Source organism: Brachyhypopomus gauderio, unplaced genomic scaffold (assembly GCF_052324685.1).
Source record: "Brachyhypopomus gauderio isolate BG-103 unplaced genomic scaffold, BGAUD_0.2 sc99, whole genome shotgun sequence".
NCBI classification, from domain to species: domain Eukaryota; kingdom Metazoa; phylum Chordata; class Actinopteri; order Gymnotiformes; family Hypopomidae; genus Brachyhypopomus; species Brachyhypopomus gauderio.
The window spans coordinates 216,499-236,586 of record NW_027506920.1 but is presented as its reverse complement, the minus strand read 5'-3'; the positions used below and the strand labels follow the sequence as shown (position 1 = coordinate 236,586).

The window sequence follows — 20,088 nt, the reverse complement described above, 5'->3', positions numbered from 1 at the left end:
ACGTTCCCCACCGCGGACCCGGACCTAAGGTCTGAGCTATCTGCCAAAAATGGACCGCGGAAAGATTTAATTGATTACCCCTGTACTAGAAATAAGAGGCTGGCAAAAACCTGATACATGACGATTTGGTTGCTTTTATTCACTATTTGGGACTCTATAAAATACAAAATTCAAACTATTACCAAATTCCTCCACTATATTCTTGAAGAAGACTTCCTAATGTATCATTGCTGTGATTTGCAAGTGTTTTTACTGTAGCATTACTCACACACCTTCATCCCATATATGCACCCACACTCTATATGCACCCACACATCCACCTACACCTATATATACACATCTACACCCATATATACATCTACACATACATCTACACTCATATATACATCTACACACGCACCTACACACCTATATACACCTGCACCTAACCATTCCAATCGTACAACAATCAAACAACAACAGACATCAACCTAACAGGACTCTGAGCCTCTACAGAGCAGAGCCCACTATCAGTGAGACAGCACGGCCACTGCTGTGGTGGTCACGTCATGCAGGTGCCCATCCACAACTCTCTGCTCTGGCCCAAAAATATCTGTTCAGTCCTGCCACGTCTGTTCCTTGTGAGAGACCTTTCTCACTTGCTGGTAACACAGTTCAGAAGAAGAGGGCAGCATTGACCTCTGAAAATGTTGAAAGGCTAGTTTGTCTCAGTAACTGGCTGAGGAAGCAGTGGATGTTATCATAAGGCCAATGGGTTTGTGTTACTGACTGTTAATTACATGTTGATCAGATTGACATGCTCTATGTTGTTTAATTTTGGGAGTTTTGCTCAGGATATTGGAAGAATAAGAACTGAAGTAAATCAGATGATGTTTTTAATACCATTTTAGATGGTAGACAATATTTTATCCATTTTATTTATAATGGAAGCAGTTGAAGTCAATCAGTACTTTGGGATTTTTGGTCACAATTTCAAGTGTTCTGAAAGCGGCTCTGATTTCTGCACTCATCTATTGGTCTGTGTAGTAGACTGGTGGAAAAATAAACAAGATGTTGAAGTTTACGCTTATGTTCATTGATTCATTCATCATTCAAACTTAAATTTATATTTCTCATGTTAAATATTGAAATACAATTAAAATGTGATTAATTTCGATTAATTATTTACAAAGCTTCTAATTATGGAGTCCTGTGACGGTCGTGGACGGACCGCACATTTCCTCCATCTTTTCCTTTTTTATTTCACACACACACACACATATATATGCACACGCCCGTACGTTTGCTCACACGCTGACGTTGGCGTTCAGTTTCCCCAAAGGTGCTGGATAAAGCGCTGCCCAACAACGCTATGAAGCTAGTCGGCAACCAAGATACTTTTTGTCCCGCTATGGACCGTGGCGGAATGAACAAATTGTTTGAAATGAAAAGATTACGCTAGACAAACTGTTTCCAATGCTTGTGTTTTATTGTGCTTACAAAGTTATTGGTGTTTCTTTTAAGTACAAACAGAGAAAATAAAGAGAGTTCATACCACTGTTTGTTCTTCAGGGGCGACGGACTTGCGGGCGGTTAAAATGGGGTCGGCGAGGAACAAAGGCTTGTTTAATTGTTCCGGCCGGAAACGACCCGGTTCAGCTTGCCGAAATGTCGGGGTTGACGGAGATGGGCTGTGGCTGAATGGTCGTCTATTAAATGTTGGCTGCGATGTTAGGCAATGTTAGATTTAGATTTTTATTCATGTAAATTGTGTTGTAAATGAAGTGTAATGTTTTACTGATGCATCAGAGTCTGTCTAATGTATGTTTTGTCTGGTGAATGTTAAGTGTTCCCCTTTTGTGTAGGAATGGTGCTGGCCACCTTCTTTATATGTGTAGTCTGAGTCCTATGTTGGAGGCCAAGCATTTGATCTTGTATAGGGAGCGACCCCCTTTGAATTCTGCTGCCATAGTGGTTTCTGACTCTTGGAGAGAGACTCAGCAAGTTGAGGTTTTGAATAGTATGTTTCTTTTGATATGTTGATGCTTGATTATTATTGTTATTATTTTTGAGTAATTATTTGCACAAATATTCACTTTCTAAAGAAAAATAAAAGAAAAAGACATTTTCAGATGGAAAATTCAGGGGCAGATGGAGCAGAGGGGTAGATGTAGCAGATAGAACAGAGGGCCGTATGGGGCAGATGGAGCAGAGGGGCAAATGGGGCAGATAGAGCAGATGGAGTAGATGGGGCAGATGGAGCATATACACCATATACACTACATGCACACACACACACACACACAGACTTGCATCTCTTTTCAAGCACTATGTATTTCCTTCAGGAAATGCATGTCTAGTTTTTTTCTAGAAAGTTTGCTTGGACTTCGTGCTCTGCTATCTTGGCCTGATCCACTTTGCATTTTTTTGCAAGTGCTCGTCCAATCCTTCACAAGTCCCACCCCTAGTCTTTTCACATGCTCAAAATTTTTAATCCTTCAATGGATTATTTAGACCCTTAACATTACACCTTACAAATCTCACACCTGCTCCGTTGGTACACTTCAAATTGGGATCACCCACTGACTATTGTCATCCCAGCAAAACAATGATTCCGAGTCAGTGGACTGAGGGAGAGACAAAAAAACTCCAAAAAAAACCACACACAAATCAAATCAAATCAAAGTTTATTTGTATAGCGCTTTTCACAACACCCACCTGTGTCATGCTTAATGCTTGACACACCACCCACCTCAACCAAACATAAGGCTCCTCTTGGAGTCGATTCCCAAGAGGAAGCACTTCATTCAGCACGGTTCAAACTGAAGTCCAGCAGAATTTGAGACCACTAACATGACCTGTGTGATTTCTAAGGGTGACATTAAAGTTTACACTCTTTAACCACAGGATATTCTACACTAACATAAGTCTACTTAAACACTATTGGTTATACACATCCAATATACACAAATTATTATTGTTGCCACTAAATGAGAAAAATAATCCGTGAGTCAAATCACAGCAATGAATCGTTTGGCTTCGTCCGGAGACGTGAAGTCATGATGTTTGCTATTGTGCGATATCCGAAGTCATGCAGGATAAAAGATGCCATATTTCACTCCTTCCATTGCACACATTTGCTTTTGAATGTCGTTAAATGCAGCACGAGCTTTGGCCAACTTGGAAGAGAAGTCTGGGTAAACAGACAGCTTAATGCTTGACACATTGATTTGTTGTTGATTCCTGGCTCTCTTCAAGATGTCGGCGCAATCCTCATAGTGAAGCTCTGCAATGATGGGACTTGGAGGGTTGCCAGCTTTAGGTTTAGGAGCCAGTGACCTGTGTGCTCTATACACGCCTGGGCACTTCTCCAAAGAAAACGCTTCCTTGAGCAGCGTGGGCACTGGTGCTGATCAGAGAAAATGACTCACTTTTAGGTACTCCGATGATTTAAATGTTCTGGCGCCGTGATCTAGATTACAAATTCCTTGCACTTCTCATTCACTTTATTTAGTGCTTGTGTGAGAAATTCTACTTTTCCTCGCAATTCGACTACTTCATCTGAATATGTGGACAAGGATCTTTCCATCTCGTAAAACAGTGATTTTCACTGTGTTCAACTCAGTGCGCCCAGCAGTTAAGTCCCGAGTGAATTCTCCCCTCATGTCAGACAGCTCAGCTTGAATCTTGGAATAGTATTCCTTAGAGACCATGTGAAACTCTGTAATGACCATGTGGGATAGCTCCAACTTGACCGTTTGGATTAAATCTGACTTCAGTGCAGCAGCGTCCAAGGTAATGGCCGAAGTAGCTCTCCACCAAGTGAGGAGCCATCATGTGAAATTGGGAATGAGGCCTGTATCGCTTGCTTAATTAGTGGCTGAGATGAGCTCGAGGTTTTAGGCACTTTTGGAGGCATGACGACAAAAACCAACAGCTCGAAACAACTAAGAAACGCTTAACTGAGCCAAATAAACGAAGAAATAAAGTTTAATTGTGTATTAAATAGTCAATACAAATGAGACACTGCAGACTCTCATCTTACTCCATGCTGAATCAAACCGGAAGTCCAACAATAGCATTTCTAATAGCATTTCAATACATACACACATAGCCCAAACCAAGCTATTATCAGACAAACACGTAATTTTGATATTCACAACTATTGGAATAAAATAAAAAGTAACGAGCCACATAATACAATATTGATTAAAAAAATCTTACCTGTCAGTTCAGATTCCACCTGCTCAGCAGCCGTCACCAATTCACTGTTCATGTGAGAGGCTCAAATGAAGTGGGGTGCACAACTGGAACTGGAAGTTAATAAATAGGTTGTTTTCATGTACATTGCATATGAAACACTTTCAAATTCTAGGAAGATTCATAAATAATTCACAATTATTGGATTAACTCCGATTTGATCAACTCTGTCTGATAACTCCAACACTGAACATCATTTAAATCTAACAGTGTTAAAATTACAGTTTGAGAGTGAAAATCAACTCGGAAATGTTTAACTCTGAAAATTTAAGGAGAGGACGTAAACGCCATTGGCTGCAGTAAAAAATGATTGGCAGCTAACTCTGGTTGATAATTGGCTTAATAAAAATTGATTGGCAATGAAAGTCTAGCATCTGATTGGCTGCAGTCGAAACTGATTGACACATGCTCCGCCCTTTACCCACGCCCACCGGGGCTCCGGCCTGCAGCATTATGATTTATATTAGTCATTAATAATATTGTAACATTAGTGTTTTATTAGTTGATTTATATCAGTTTTATATCCCAGGCAATAACATTTAATAGTAACATAATTAGCAAAAAGAAAATAACTTTTACTTAATCATTTCTTGCTTGCTGTTTTCTCTTATGTGCAGTGTTGCGAATAACGGCGGAATAACGGAATAATTAGGTAACTGCGTCATTTTGTCAGTAACGGGATAATATAATTAATTACTTTTCTTGTCGTTACAACGCCGTTGACGTTACTGGTCATTAAAAGCGGTGCGTTACTATATATTGATATACTAACAGCAGGGTTGCCAACTTTTGACGTTCGCTTGGAGTGAGATTTTAACCTGGAGCCGGTGGCGAGTGTATTTTGTTAAGCGGGGGGGGGGGGTGGCGGCGAACGTAAAATGGACACAGATTCAGTGTTATATCGCCGGTGGATGGCGCCAGAGCTAGCGAACTAGTAACGTATTGAATCATATATGTGGATCTGAGGTAAATTGGATTTTTTTTTTTCGGCGTGAGATATCGGAAGTGTGGCGTGAGAGCGTGTGAAAACGGTCAAATGCGTGTGTCTCACGCTCAATGCGTAAGAGTTGGCAACCCTGACTAACAGTAATCCGAGCGGACCGCTGCCCAGGCTAGTGAGGAGTAACAGATCTCGATAGGTCACACTTCTCGGTGGAACACCTGTTTAACTTAACAAGTCAGTAAGCGATTGGCTAAGGCAGCGTTATGGTAGCCAATCAGAGCCAGTGTTTTTACACGCGCGCCGAAGCACGCCAGTGAAATGGCGAGTCGGGAGCAAGCCGAAAAAAAATGTGCATTTTCAAGGTGGCGATATAAACATTATTTAAGAAAATACTTGAAGTTCCTGAATGTCTACCAGACTGGGTATTTGATTTATTTAATTAAGAATAGAGGTTTTATTGTTAAGTTTACTCTGTTGTGAACAAACCAGTTGTCTCAGGTTGAGATAATTGAATTTAATTTGATCAATGTAAATGCACTTTATATAGTGTAACTGTTTACTTTAGCTTTTTTTTTTTTTTTTTTTACAAAGATTTGGGATTTTAAAGGATTTTATCCTGCACTGGTCTGTTGATGTGCAATAAATATCAAAAGTTAAACTCCTTTCTGATCTACTCATTTCAACTGACTGTGAAAACTGCTTTTTCAAAAAAAAATCCTTATTCATCGGCATATAACTTTTTTTTCACTGTAACGCAAATAGTTACTTTCCCTGGTAACAAGTTACTTTTATTATAGAGTAATTCAGTTACTAACTCAGTTACTTTTTTGAGCAAGTAGTGAGTAACTATAACTAATTACTTTTTTAAAGTAACGTTCCCAACAATGCTTATGTGTGTGTTTCTTTCTCTCTCTCTCCGTTTCACACTGTCCTCCCGTATGTCGTTATGTTCTCCTGGTTCTTAGTGTTGACTTGTAACTCCCGCGGTAATGCAGTAGCCCAACTAAATAGTAGCCCAAAAAACGCACCCCGCCACCCCAGAATTTTCTCCCGCGACTGGATTTTCAAACAAGCCCAATTTGTCGTGAAAACCGCGAACCTGGCAACTCTGCGCCCCCATCAAAGTGTTTCGGTGAGCTTCGACGTGTCGGTCGTCACTAGTCACGTGGTAATAGTAACTTTCATACGGGCTTCGACACTTGGCAACAGCGGAAGGAGGTTCGGCGCGTGTCGAACGGCTCGTTGCTACGAGGAAGTACAAAGCTAGCTATAGCTGGCAAGCTATATAGGCTACCTATTAGGTTTGTTTATGCAATAACAAATTAACGTTTTCTTCAGACCAGTCGATTTCTAACGTTGTCTTGCTACAAAAATAAAACACTGAGTAATTCAACTGAGAGTAAACACGGTTCTTAGTAGCTAGCTTATGCTACGGGGAATTCACCAAAACATTGACCGAATGAAGCACTAGCTGAGCTGCAGACAGAGCCTCTGCGTGATGACAGGTACCACATCTTACATTTCATGACATTTGTACGCACGTCTATGCCTGATGTCTTCCAACCATTGGTAGCCTGAAATTACACCGGAATAACCGGAATCGGCAGCTCTCGGTACCGCTTTCAAAGTTGTTAATCTTGTCTGACACACATTTAGCTAGCGTTAGCTGTTTATATACAACTACAACGGAAGAAGACACCTTGCTAATCTAGCTAAGAGGTTCACCGTGAGAAAACTGCTTTATTGTATACTTACCCATACTGTCATTTGGCTTGCGAAAACCTTAGACTATAAAGGGTTTTATGGTTTTTGTTTTTGCGCAGATGATGTTGTTGTTTTAAATGTACCGGTTATCCGGCAGCTGTATCATTGGGACTGCGGTCTGGCCTGTTCGAGAATGGTATTAAAGTAAGTGCTAAATCACAGGTGTAAAGTAATGCTGGTAACTTTTAACGTGCTTCATTATACATCACTGACGCTACATTTTCAATTTGCTCAGATATCTTCACCCAGTAAGTGAGGAAGAGTTCCAAGACGCCTGCTGGGATCTTAAATTGACTGAAAGTGTGTGGACTATCGACCTCGCGTATCTTATGCATCATCTAGATGTTAAGCATTGCTTCTGCACACAGACATTAGGAGTAGATAAGGGCTTCAGAAATCAGGTAAACCACATGACGTGCAATTTACATGAACAGTGTATATGTACGTGTAATGCCTGGTAACAATTATATTATGTCGTCCTCTCAATGTATTCCCTATGTATTGCTGGAGACATTTGCCCCCACTTCACCCCACTGTTTTGTATTTCTTACTTCCAGATATCTAAATTGTAAACATATCTCTATGAAAATGGCAGGATTTTGTTATGTAAAAAATGAAACCAAGATGAATCATGTCAGACTAACTTTATTTTGAAACTTTATTTTCTAAACTGAATAAGAATCATTTTATGGGGTAACAAAAAAAAAAACAGAGTGTTCAGTAACTTCTAAACGTCTAAACTAATATTTGGTTTTAGTGCCTATATAACATTTTACTTTCAAAAAGCATTCTAACTAAAATTGTCTTATGGGCAACTCTGCTTAGGCTATTCCAAAACTTTGATCTTGTTTAATTTGGTTGTTTGTTTGGAGACATACTTTAGGTTGTCATCATGGTAGTTCATCTTGACTGTCAAAACATCTTCATCTGACTGGTATTTGGAGATGTTCATTTTTCCTTACGTCCTGATTAAAGCCCCAGTTTCATCTAAAGAAAAACATCCTGCCACCATTTTGGTGGTGTGGCCAACTTTGGCCTCATGAGACCATAATACATAATTATTCCTAGTTTTGTGACAAATAGTTGGCTCTCCAAGCAATCCCACTGGTGATATTCATCGTAACATTGTTCATCGCACCTGCAATCCACTTGCTGCAGACTGCTACACTAGCTAGCTAGCTAACAGTAGAATCTAATGCTACTTATCCTGCTTGGGTCTTCTGCTTGACCAGAGCCACTACACAAGAAAATGTTAGTGCTTGACTCCCTTGTAGTCCTCATCCCACGGGTACACTTACCCAACCGTTATGAGTTCCTCACACATTCTAGCATGTTTATCATAATTAAGCCTCAATAAGGGCTTTACCTTTCTTACAGACCTAGTGAGGATCTCTGAACTCAATTCAGAACTCAAAATCTGACTAGGGGAAATAGTGATATAGTCAGTCAAATTTATTCATATAGCGCTTTTACAACACATGTCACAAAGCAGCTTTACAATCGTATGGGTCTAGATCCCTAATGACATGGCTGGAAGACAGCATCAAAATCTCTGATTACCAGAAGACTCTGACAATCTCTCATCCTGCATTTTGGGAGCACAGAAGGCGAAATGGGTTGTTTTCCCTTCTGTCTTCAAGCCTAGATTGTAAATCACTGACCCCAATAAGAATTTTGCTAACCCCTCTCTCGGGTTGGCTGCTTGGGTCAGTCGGCCTCTCTGGCCTACTCGTCTCCTGTTTCCTTGGGGCAATACTTATGGGAAATCGGGCCTATGCAGCCTCTCATACTTGTAGTCAGATGATGAAAATATCGTGTTATGACTTCGTCTAGGCTATGAAGCTGTACCACTGTTTTGGAATATGGACAGGTAGAATGGAATGGAAAGACCAGACAAAAAAAAAGACTTACTAATATATCACCAGTTTACTGATGGAAGGTTAGGTGTCCCAAAAACAAAACCGAACAAAGTTGGTGCAACCTCTTCAGGAGTGGAATGCCAACATAACAAACAAAATATGTATGAAACAAAAGTCAACACCTACTCTAACAAAAGAAACAGACAATAACTATAACTACACTCACAAAACAGAGGTAAACACACACCCAAACAAAATGGCAATGACTTTATTTATCCCTCACATCTTTCCCTTTTTTTCTCTTTTTTAAATTGTCATGGTGACCAGCATCGGCCAGAGGAGGATGGGTTCCCCCCCTGAGTCTTGGTTCCTCTCAAGGTTTCTTGTAAGTTTTGTCCGGGGTGAGCGGGGTGTATGGTCATTAAATGACTCGTGCGCTAGGCGCCATCCTGCAGCAATTATAGTTTATTTTCTTTAATTTTCATACGGAAAATTGTATTCTGAGCTTGTGATTAGGTGGGCCCAGCTGCCAATAAGGCCCGCCCGTAGATCCGCCCCTGCTATATAGCCTCTAAATATATATATATATATATATGAGTTTGGTTCCAAAACGCGATAAACGCCATTTAAAAAAAATGAGTTAGAGCCAGAATCAGAATGGTATGTGACCACTCTTGAAAAGCCAATATTCAATTTTGATCAAAACGCCACATCCGCCGTGTAATACTGCCCTACTTTCTCTCTTTCTTTCCAAAATGCAACAAACGCCAATCCTGATTTCCCGCAGAACACCACATCTCCACTCATCCAATCACAGCGCACCACCACATATGGAAACATCATAGAACGCGACCTGTTGAGCCGCCCGGCATTTCTTGTAGCCTACTTTGTTAAAATATATCTCGTTTTTCACTCTCAAAGTCCGCTAAAATGAACGGTTTTGATGGTATAGAGCCTGTTCGTATAGCAGCTATACTATTTATGTTAATAGTTATACTATCTTACTATTTATGTCTGTAACGGGTGCGAGGGAGTCGAGGATGCAAAGACGAGGTGCATTCAAAGGCTACGTGTATTGAGCTTGACGATGGACACACTCACGGCGTCTTGAAACAGCTGTCAATCACACTGAACAGTAAACGCTCACGGCGCATCATAACACCAGTAGAATACACTAAACAGTACACACTCACGGCGTGCTGACACGGTATAACACAACGAATGTCACGTTAAAGACGAGCACCAAACGATACAAACACACACTATATACACGTAGCCTAACAAGCACCGCGTGAAACACATTGGTCTAACGAGACAAGTGAACACACACACACACACACAGACGTACATACAAAGACACGGAGAATATTAACACACGCTCGAAGGGAGGGGTTCGGGGCTGTAGCGTGACAATGTCTTGTTCGTTAATGAAATGTTTTGAAATTTGTGTTTTTAGGCCCAATGGTCAAACTATTATATTAAGATGTACAATTTACAGTTATTTATTATTGTATTTTGCACATTTTCAGTAAAAAAAAAAAGTTCTATTGATGCCAAAGCATATACAAGACATTTTGAAAAAAACAAGGCATGGATTTATTGCGTTTTGCGAAAAAACGAATTGTTTTTTTTTAAATAAATCTTTAAATATTAAAATCTTGATTTGATTTGTTTGTGTTGTTTTAACCTTAGTATGGTATTTGATAGTTTGAAACAGAAAACAGTGGTTTTTAGCCTACCACTTTCTTGCTAAAGAAAACACATTTTTACTCAAATTGATCAAAATGGATTTATAGCGTTTTGGAACCAAACTCTTCATATATATATATATATATATATATATATATATATATATATATATATATATATATATATATATTTGGCCACCCAATATCAGAAACAGCTAGATTTGTCCCACCCAAAAATTAAACCACAGAAAAAGCGGAAACTGTTTAAAAACGTTTTTTTCTAAAAGCGCGGTTTGGCAGCGCTGTCTTTGTAGTTAGCAACTTGTCAGGCGCTCTCTGGGTCTTTCGCTTTCTTAAGGCTTGTGTTGTCTTGTCTTGTGCTGAAGGGCGGTTTTACACTTACTTTGTGCGGGATATTTTTGTAGGACCTGGCAACCCTGCCTGTTTCTAGTCTAGTTCAATGTACTTATAGTCCCCGTGTCTCCCATGTCGGTATCGGTTATTTTGTGCTACTTACCTGTTTATTCTCTTGCCTCGTTCGTGCTCTAGTGGATTTAACTGTTTCTGTTTCGTCTTTGTCGTAAGTGCCATTCAGCCTAGTCTTTGTTTCCCCTGCCTTGTTTTGTTCTTTGTGCCACCATGCCAGTTTATATTTCATGTTCGGACTGCCTACCTGTTATGACCCCTGCCCGGTATTACGACTCTGTCCATTCAATAAATCTCGCTCTCCTCAGCGTTTGTGTCCGCCTCCCTGCTCTGCGTCACGCAGTTCCTTACACTGTTAAAGTGCACTATTGCACTAAATATTTCCCAGCACGTTAAACTTAAAGTTAAATATTTATACATATAGTCGAAATGATTCGATATAATTCGCTTTTTAATTCACATTATTTAATGGTGGTTTATTTTCAAAACGCCCATTCTTAACGTCTTCACGTTCTCTCATGTTTCGTCCTGGAATTACAAGAGGCTCGTATTTGTTAACGTAATACAAAAAATACAAAAAAATACAAATACAATACTTTTCAAACCTGGAACACAAAGCAACTTTAAACTTCGTCAAGTAAATGTTCCTTCCCGTTTTTGAGGGATGTTTCTTTATACTACCACATATCGTTCGCGCGAGGTGTAGCGGAGTCGCGCACTATGGTCACTTGTGAGGAAAATAAGTAATAATAAGTAATTACTTGAAATAAGTAAAAAGTTGGCGGAGCAGTCGTGACTGCAGCCGACCTCACCGCGCCATCTTGCCAAGAAAATCGTTCAACAAATCGCCAACTGCACAAATGATGGACTCTGCCGAGCTTCCTAATGATTGTGCATTCAGTAGACGATGCAGGGGGTTCCGAGTCTCTGGAACAGGAGTCGAACACTCATTTACATGCCTATCATTTGTGTCTTTGCCTTCACAAAACACCATGTTGCAACCATGTTTTCTATTAAATTTTCTTCCTCTCACACGCACAATCCCCAAACTCTTAATATTTTCAAGAGTTTCTTCAATCTCAGCTATCTCTATGCCTCCTGGGATAACAAATATTAATGCAGATCTAATGTCCTGGTATTTCACTTATCGCGTGTCCTACCAATCCCTCGTCAATTGCTAGGCCCACCTCATGCATGGCAACCCAGTATTAAATACAAGATTAAACAGAATAAAGAAAACTGATGATCTCAAATAAATCATTTACTAAACACCCCCAAATTTAGAATTAAATACTCAGGCATTAAATAGCTTATATGATGTCTCAACGACCGTTGATAACCTGCATGTCAAATGAAATAACAGAAATAACCCTGGAATGTCTGTGGTACGTTACAGGCCCGGAGAGTCGCTGGTGTGCATAGAGGCCAGAAAATAAAAAGAAAATGGCTGCTTCATCCCTCTTGGGCCATAACCAAAGAAGCAAGCAATCCCACCAGTGATATTTGTCGCAACTTTGTTCCTCTCACCCACAATCCACTCACTGCAGACTGCTAATCGGCTAACACTCCATGTTACACTAGCTGAAAGGAGAATCTTAATGCGACTTAGCCTACTTGAGTCTTCCACTCAACCTGAGCCGCTACATAAGATGTTGGTGCTCAACTCCCTGGTTGTCCTCAACTCACGTTATACTAGATTTTCAGAAAATCCTATAACTATATATTATATACTACTGCTCAAATAAATATAGGGAACACTTTAACAACACAATATAACTCCGTCATCCACACTGCTGTGAAACCAACCTGTTCAGTTAGGAAGCAACACTGATTGTGAATCAATTTCACCTGCACTTATGCAAATGGAACAGACAACAGGTAGAAATGAGAGGCAATTAGCAAGACACCAGAGCCTGGAACAGATACCAGTGGACGGGTCAGTACACCAGGAGACATGGAGGGGACCGCAGAAAGGGCAACAACCCAGCAGTAGGACCGCTACCTCATCCTTTGTACAAGGAGGAACAGGAGGAGCAGTGCCAAAACCCTGCAAAATTACCTCCAGCAGGCCACTCATATCCATGTTTCTGCTCAAACTGTCAAACAGACTCCATGAGGGCCCAACATCCACAAGTGGGGTTTGTGCTTATAGTCAAACACCGTGCAGGGCAATTGACATTTGTCAGAGAACACCAAGATTGGCAGATTCGCCATTGGTGCCCAGTGCTCTTCACCGATGAGAGCAGGTTCACACTGAGCATGTGACAGAGACGCCACGGAGAACGTTCTGCTGCCTGCCTGCTACATCCTCCAGCATGACCAGTTTGGTAATAGGTCTGTAATGGTGTGGGGAGGCATTTGTTTGTAGCGCCCACACAGACCTCCATGTGCTAGCCAGAGGTACCCTGACTGCCATTAATTACAGGGATGAGATCCTCAGACCCATTGCGAGACCATATGTCATATGTAGCTAACCTTCTGTAGCTAACTGCAGTGAACTAGCATGGCTGTTCAACACTTCTCATCAGAAGATGCTCCTGTTTAGGCGTTAACATTCATGGATGGTCTGGATGTGTGTGAGATGGTTGCAATTCCATTTTTGTATCACTTTTGCACAGGTATGAGATTTTCACGGTATGATAACAGTCTCAGAAAATACCGCGGTATCACGGTTATCACGGTATCACAGTTTGTTACATATATTATTAAAAGACACACTGACCCTTAAAGAAATGGTCATAAGAAATTACAACAAAACTTTTTTTTGTTCAGTGAACTATTTATTGTAGAAACCTGGAACTATTGTATACAAAATGTCTCCTGTACACCTGTTTATATAAATACTGCAAAATTAGAGAAACCTACATCATGGATTTCAGTAGGCCTACAATTATTTAAGTTTAATATTTAATATAAAACTGAGCCTGGGTCAGTGTTTGATTCCAACTGCCAAGTTGGAATATAAATCCAGATACTGCAGAAAGAGAGAATTTATTTCTGACATGATCCTCACAATAGAGATTTCTATTTTAAGGCTTTCACACCGAGTCTGGTTTTAACATATGAAAAACAGGCACGTCAGAATTTGAAAATGAACGCATGTAAACTAATGGCGTCTTTCACATCCAGTGAAAGCAAGGACCTTAAAAAGCTAGGTTTATACTTTCGCGAGTGACAGTAGCGCGCGACTCCGCACGAACCTCCGCGATCAGCGGAAGCATTCATACTTTCCGCATCACATTCTGTGCAGTGTTGTCCGAAACGATATGTGGTAGTATTAAGAAACACCCTTCAAAAACAGGGGAAGGAACATTTACCTGATGAATTTTAATGTTGCTTTGTGTTTCAGGTTTGAAAAGTGCTGGAATTTAGGCTAAAGTACTTGAAAATTCTTGAAATTGTAACTACTTCGTTTCACAACAAATAGCCATCTGACTGAACAGTTCTCTTGTATTACATTAACAAATATGAGCCTCTTTTAATTCCAGGACGAAACATGAGAGAACGTGAAGATGTTAAGATTGGGCGTTTTGAAAATTAACAACCATTAAGTAATGTGATAAAAAAGCGATTTATTTCGAATCATTTCAAGTATATGTATAAATATTTAACTTAATTAAGTTTAAAGTGCTGGGAAATATAGAAATGGACCTTGAAAGTGACGTACAAGTGCTTTAATTCCACCTTGTAAAGGTGTATGAACCCTGCAAACACGACTTTGTTCATTGCACTGAGGCGCGGCGCACGCGAAGTTACAAAATTCGAGAGGTGCACGACCTCGCGAATCGACAGCGCGCGAGGCCCTCACGCACGGGCGGAGCCACAGCGATTATGTCATTTTCGCCGCGTGGACCCTCGCGCTGCTCGCAACGCGTCAAGTATAAACCAGGCTTAAAGTGAAGAACATTCACTCTGTGTTAATTTAAGCGGCGCGGGGCAGGAGGCCTCTTTTCCACATGCCGGTGGTTGCTAGCTAGCCTGCTAGCTAAAGTAGCTTTTCCATTTGCTTTGTTGCTACATCAGAATTAGGACATTTAAAACATCTCGAAATGATTATTTGACAATGTCCTTTACTTATACACTACCAGGCTAATGTAAGAACGTCTGCATACATTTAGAACTATGCTAACACTGCTATACCTTAACTGCATTGGCCTTTAGTGGAAATGAGACCATTAACACACATTAAAACTTTGTTGAAAGTGACATATTTGAAAATAACATTTTCTATACCTGTTTATACAGGATGTCATTTTTTTTTCGACAGCTGGGCATATAGTCATATATAAGTGTTATTTGGCTTATTATATTGAAACATTTGATTTTAACCTCAAGAATTACTTTGACCTTTTAAGTATACAATCTTGAGAAATGTGGAAAATAAGTAAATTTATATGCAACATGACTTACTACTGAAAATGTACTCCATACTTTGTGCGGTTGCTGTAGCTAAAGGACTTGCAAACGTGCATAAGCTCCTGCACAGCCGGGAAACCCCGTAGCAAACGCTACTAACTTGAAGTGCGCATGCGTTCATTAAACAAGTTAGTACAGTGGACAAGAAATGTAAAATAGTAAGTTACATCAACAAAGGAAAATAAGTTAGGAATACGTTGGAGCTGAATTTGTTGAAATTGCTTAAGATATGTGAAGCTCACCAACTTTTTTTTTGTTCAAATTACATTCTTACTTTAGTTTTGAGAACTAAACAAAAGTTGGATTTTTTACAGTGTACTATATCTAGAGCTGATCTACAGGTATTCTCTAAGCAATCAGTTAGACTATCTAACTCCCCTGGATCCGATGGCGAGTAGGCTAAAGCAGTTACCTCACCTCAGACTCACCTGTGGTTGAATTCTTAGTCATCACTTTTGTTTCCGACTTTTGCTTAAATTGATTGTTTGTTAGATATTGTTTACTTTGTAGTTTTTTTTGTGTGTGAAAGTATAGTATAAAATAATATAGTTTAGATGAATGGAAATGGTTTGGCTACACTGAACATTGCTCTGTGCAGACAAGTTTTTTATGTAGTTGCTGTAATGCTTTTTTTTTTTTTTTACTTGCACACATGAATCATGAAACTTAATATGTAATATAAACAGGGTACCCGCGAGTCCTTAAAAAGTCTTAAAATGTCTTAAATTTAGTTTTACATATTCAAGGTCTAAAAATGTCTTAAAATGTCTGGAATTTTAGGAGGGGAGGCATTAAATAAGTGTGTTGCTCAGTTTTCCTGTTTTATTTTACCGATGTATATCCCGCAATAATGATCATTTCCGCCACGGCCGTATACTCCGCCTAATGGCAGTAGTACGTCACCTAACAGGTGGAAACAGCAGACGATACTTTAGCTGCACAAGCTGCTTTTCCTATTTGAGGGCTGCGGCGGGAACAACAATACAAGGCTCCGATACAGACATGGGTAAATGTCCATTCAGTGAAGTGGCTGGAGGATGAAAAATATTGTGGCTGGCTGAAACCTTCCAGTGATTCGTATGAGGCGCGATGTGAACTTGCCGAAAAACATTCAAACTTGGTACAATGGGCTGTAAAGCGCTGGATTATCATATGAAATCTGAAAAACACAACCAATATGATGGCACTCGTAATAGTAATATGCATATCGAGTCATTCGCTGCTAACTGCAGTTTAACTGTAAGTGCCAAAAATGATTTGTCTACTGTGTAGTGCGACCAAACATCCGTATTTCCCGGGACGTATTTCACGTCCTGTCCCGGGTTTTTTTTTTAAGTGAGGAAATGTCCTGGTTTTTAAATTACCTTCATTGGACCATTACAATTTAAATGTACAGGCACTAGGGCACTGCGCACGGCGCTGCATGTGCCGTAATCAATAAAGATCTATCTATCTTCTGCATTGTTATACCCTTAATTATATGTATTGGGTTTCATGTGGACATAAGTTTCCTCCCACAGTCCAAAACCATGGAGGTTTAATGGCTATTTCCCTAAATTGTCCTGGTGAGTGTGAATGTGCGTCTGCATACTCAGTCATGCTGCCCTGTCATGCTTATGCTACACTGTGCACTAGTGGCTGCCGCTGCATACTGGTGTGTGACTGGATGTAAAAGTGTATATAAATTATAAAGCAACCTTGGGTTCCTTGAAAGGTGCTATGTAACCATTAATATTAGGATTAGTACACTTATGTAACCAGGTTTTGTATGTTTTTTCACCTAAAATAATTTAGCTTTTTTATTTAAATGTTTTTACTAATGTAGAAAAAAGTTCTGACATGATTTTAGTCTGGTTTTTTTTTTTTACATCACAAAAAGTCTTACAGTATTTTAACAGATACGTTACTTTTTCTAGAAATGTTTTATATACATTGTAATTAGCCAATCATATGTGCCTTCATAAACTGAATTTGGTATGGTTGGGCAGAAAAAAACATGAAGTTGTGTGGTATAGGTTCAGTCTCATAATAATCTTAAAAGACTTGGGAGTTACAGCACAAATTATACTGTTTTACCCAGAACAGCATTTCATACTCTGATGAATCTTTGGTAAATTTGGTAAGAGTACCTTTTTTTTGTTTGGTTTCAACTTTCATCCTGTGCAACCAGAAGACTCAACTAAATCACAACAAAGGGTGGATATAATTGTTGTGAGCCAGCCGTAAATAAGTGTTACTGTTTTGTTTTTATTATAGTCATTCTACAAAAAGCATTTTGACAAGGAAGAAGAAAGAGTGAATGAACTTTTTCTGAAAGCCGAGAGCAAAGGAGTAGTAGTGAAAAAATGGTACAGTGAGCACATTTTCAGCATGAACATTACAAATAAGCAGCTCAACCCATGTGGTCTTACCACGTCCATTGTAGATATGTGGAGCCCAGAACAGAATTTGACCTTGGTAATGGCTATTTGTCATTACCCCTAACAACAAAAATCTCCATCTTTTTGTCTGTAGCTCTGTAACTATTCAGGAAATCCAGGCCCATCTGGACCAAGGACACGTGGCCATTGTACTGGTTAATGCTGTAATGCTGGTGTGTGAACTCTGCTCCACTCCTGTCAAATACTGCTGCTTTCTCCCTGTGGGCCAGAAGTGTTTCTGTAGGAAGCCTGACTACCAGGGTCACTTTGTAGTAGTATGTGGATTTAATCGTACCACTGGGAGCATCTTCTATAATAATCCGGCCTACTCTGATCGTGAGTACTTTATGTATATAAGAGTGAACACAAACTGGCGCATTGGTGATACTGAGCTCTTACTCTTTTAGTAAGATACTAAAGACACTGACCAAAATGAAGTCTCAAAGAAATTTCAGTTATTTTTTGTAATTAATTGGACTTTGTGACACGGGCAATCTGTTTTGATTTACAGGTGTGTGCTGCACAAGTATTAGTAATTTTGAAGAAGCAAGAATGAGCTATGGAACAGATGAGGACATTCTTTTCATCTTCAAGGATAGTTGATCTAACCACTGTGAGGAATTTGGTTGGCTGGGCTGCAGGTTTCAAACAGATATTTTCCCACACTACTAGAAAATAACAGGTAGTATAATTAATATTTGACTTTCATTGTTATTTGATGAAATATACAAGATGTATACTAACAAATGGAAAGAGAGTTAGTTTCTGTTCCTCATGAGGGCAAAAGCACTAAACTCAGGGCCAATTTAGGTTATAGGCCATCAACAAATGTTCATTAGCGAACTATATGGTGCAAGCATTTATCTCTACAGTAAAAATTTTTTATGATTCACTTAAAATTGCAATTTGTTAATCTGTGATACAAGCTCAATCCTAGCATTGAAAATATATGGTTTAGATATAATAAATGGACACTTATGAGGAGCGAGTTATGGCTGTGTTTTTGTTATATCACTGCTTTTTGGTCTGGTCTACTTGTCATTGGAATAAATATTATGTGATTCATTACTTAAATTTTTTTTTACATCCCTACTTTAGATCATGGCGGTAAACAGCCATAGGGTAAGACATATATTGCAATTTTTTTAATTAATTCCCTGCAGGAATTAATAGTCACTATGTTAACATTTTCGGAAAAAAATAAATCCCAGTAGCTAGAAGACTGTAAAGTCAAGGAGATTATTGTCTAACTTTCTTTATAATTCTCTTTGCTTGGTAATAAATGTGGTCACACAAGGCATGTTATAGTATTTTTATAATTTCCATTAATAAAAGTTCATAAAGAGACTTTCAAAAACTCAGGCCAATTTGCTTGCTGGATGTGACTTGGCAAGCTTAGTTATTGCAGACTTATGAAGAACTTTAATTTGGTGATGAAAAGTGTTATATAAAGAAACCCTGCCTATTAGGACAGTACTCATACAGACATATACTAGTTCTCAGCCAAGTCTTACGGGACTTGAACCCCACCTAGTTTAGATTCTAGGTCACAATATGCATCAAGCAGGAAAAGAAGGGCTGCAAAACTCCTGAACACCTGAAGCTCAGGGGTCTTGGGGAGCTGGTACAAAACAAGGAGTGTCCGAACTGCATACCATTTAATAACACAAATGTGTCCCATTGTCCCATAATGCAGTGGAAAAGAAAAACGTAACTCAGGCAGTTCAAGAATCATGATTACAGTCGAACTGGTGTATAATAATTACCAGATGTAAAAAATTGTTGATATTTTAGTAAGAAATCTGTAAAATCAAGTTGGACGTATGTTAGCACAGCAATGCTTCATTATTTCCCGTTAGTATGAAATGGAGAAGCATATTAATATTTTGTATACTAAACCACCAAACCCATACTATTAAGATCAGTAATATTAGTGTGTAGTATGCAATTGGGACATACCTATAGATGTGGAACAGCTGACGGTCTACATAGACTGAATTGAGAACCTCTGCATTAGATTAAATCCCACCTTTTAGCAAAGGAAGTGCATCAAGCAAGGCCAGTATGCACCTCTTTACTAATGTTTAATGTTTTTAATGATAAAAGCTTTACAGCTGTACTGTACTGAACAGTTCTCAATAATACACTAGCAGAATTCAGAGTTTCACAGAGGTTGACTGAGTGTTTTCTATTTAACATTTATTATTTACTACTGTTTTTTAAGAATTGCTTCAAATGAGTACCATAAATGGTAACCTTTTAAGGCTCAAAATCGTACTCAAAATCATTTTAAAGGACACCTTAAATGGCTATCATAATTTAAACTGACAAAA

General features: G+C 39.2%; 1 protein-coding gene and 1 long non-coding RNA gene across 5 annotated transcripts in view; one reads left to right on the top strand and one right to left on the bottom strand.

The window, feature by feature from the left end:
* The window catches only part of LOC143497128 (uncharacterized), an 11,619-nt gene extending 4,382 nt beyond the window's left edge, over window positions 1-7,237 (bottom strand). Inside the window, exons 1-2 of one of the 2 annotated variants that reach the window (XR_013125689.1) lie at window positions 6,938-7,237; window positions 4,204-4,292 (exon numbers count right to left, since the gene is read on the bottom strand). This is a non-coding gene — a long non-coding RNA (uncharacterized LOC143497128). Of the gene's footprint in view, window positions 1-4,203; window positions 4,293-6,701; window positions 6,811-6,937 lie in introns of those variants that run through there. The other variant, XR_013125690.1, reaches the window with a different exon arrangement.
* gucd1 (guanylyl cyclase domain containing 1) lies at window positions 6,355-20,088 on the top strand. Of its 3 annotated transcripts, XR_013125688.1 has the most exons (7): window positions 6,356-6,687; window positions 7,006-7,090; window positions 7,182-7,347; window positions 17,592-17,683; window positions 17,850-18,091; window positions 18,267-18,437; window positions 18,854-20,088. XR_013125688.1 is itself a non-coding variant. In XM_076992913.1 (6 exons), exons 2-6 carry the CDS (start codon window positions 7,080-7,082, stop codon window positions 18,356-18,358), a joined length of 603 nt encoding a protein of 200 aa, XP_076849028.1. In that variant the 5' UTR covers window positions 6,355-6,687; window positions 7,044-7,079; the 3' UTR covers window positions 18,359-18,739. The 3 variants fall into 3 exon arrangements, 2 of the variants coding, with proteins under 2 accessions (XP_076849028.1, XP_076849026.1); XM_076992913.1 differs by lacking the exon at window positions 18,854-20,088 and having other exon boundaries at window positions 6,355-6,687; window positions 7,044-7,090; window positions 18,267-18,739; XM_076992911.1 differs by lacking the exon at window positions 18,854-20,088 and having other exon boundaries at window positions 18,267-18,739.

Excerpts from the sequence above, each read along its gene's own strand:
- gucd1 (XM_076992911.1), top strand. Across the intron at positions 7,091-7,181 it reads TGTTCGAGAATGGTATTAAA|ATATCTTCACCCAGTAAGTG; the intron begins GTAAGTGCTAAA and ends CAATTTGCTCAG. Across the intron at positions 18,092-18,266 it reads TAATCCGGCCTACTCTGATC|GTGTGTGCTGCACAAGTATT; the intron begins GTGAGTACTTTA and ends TTTGATTTACAG.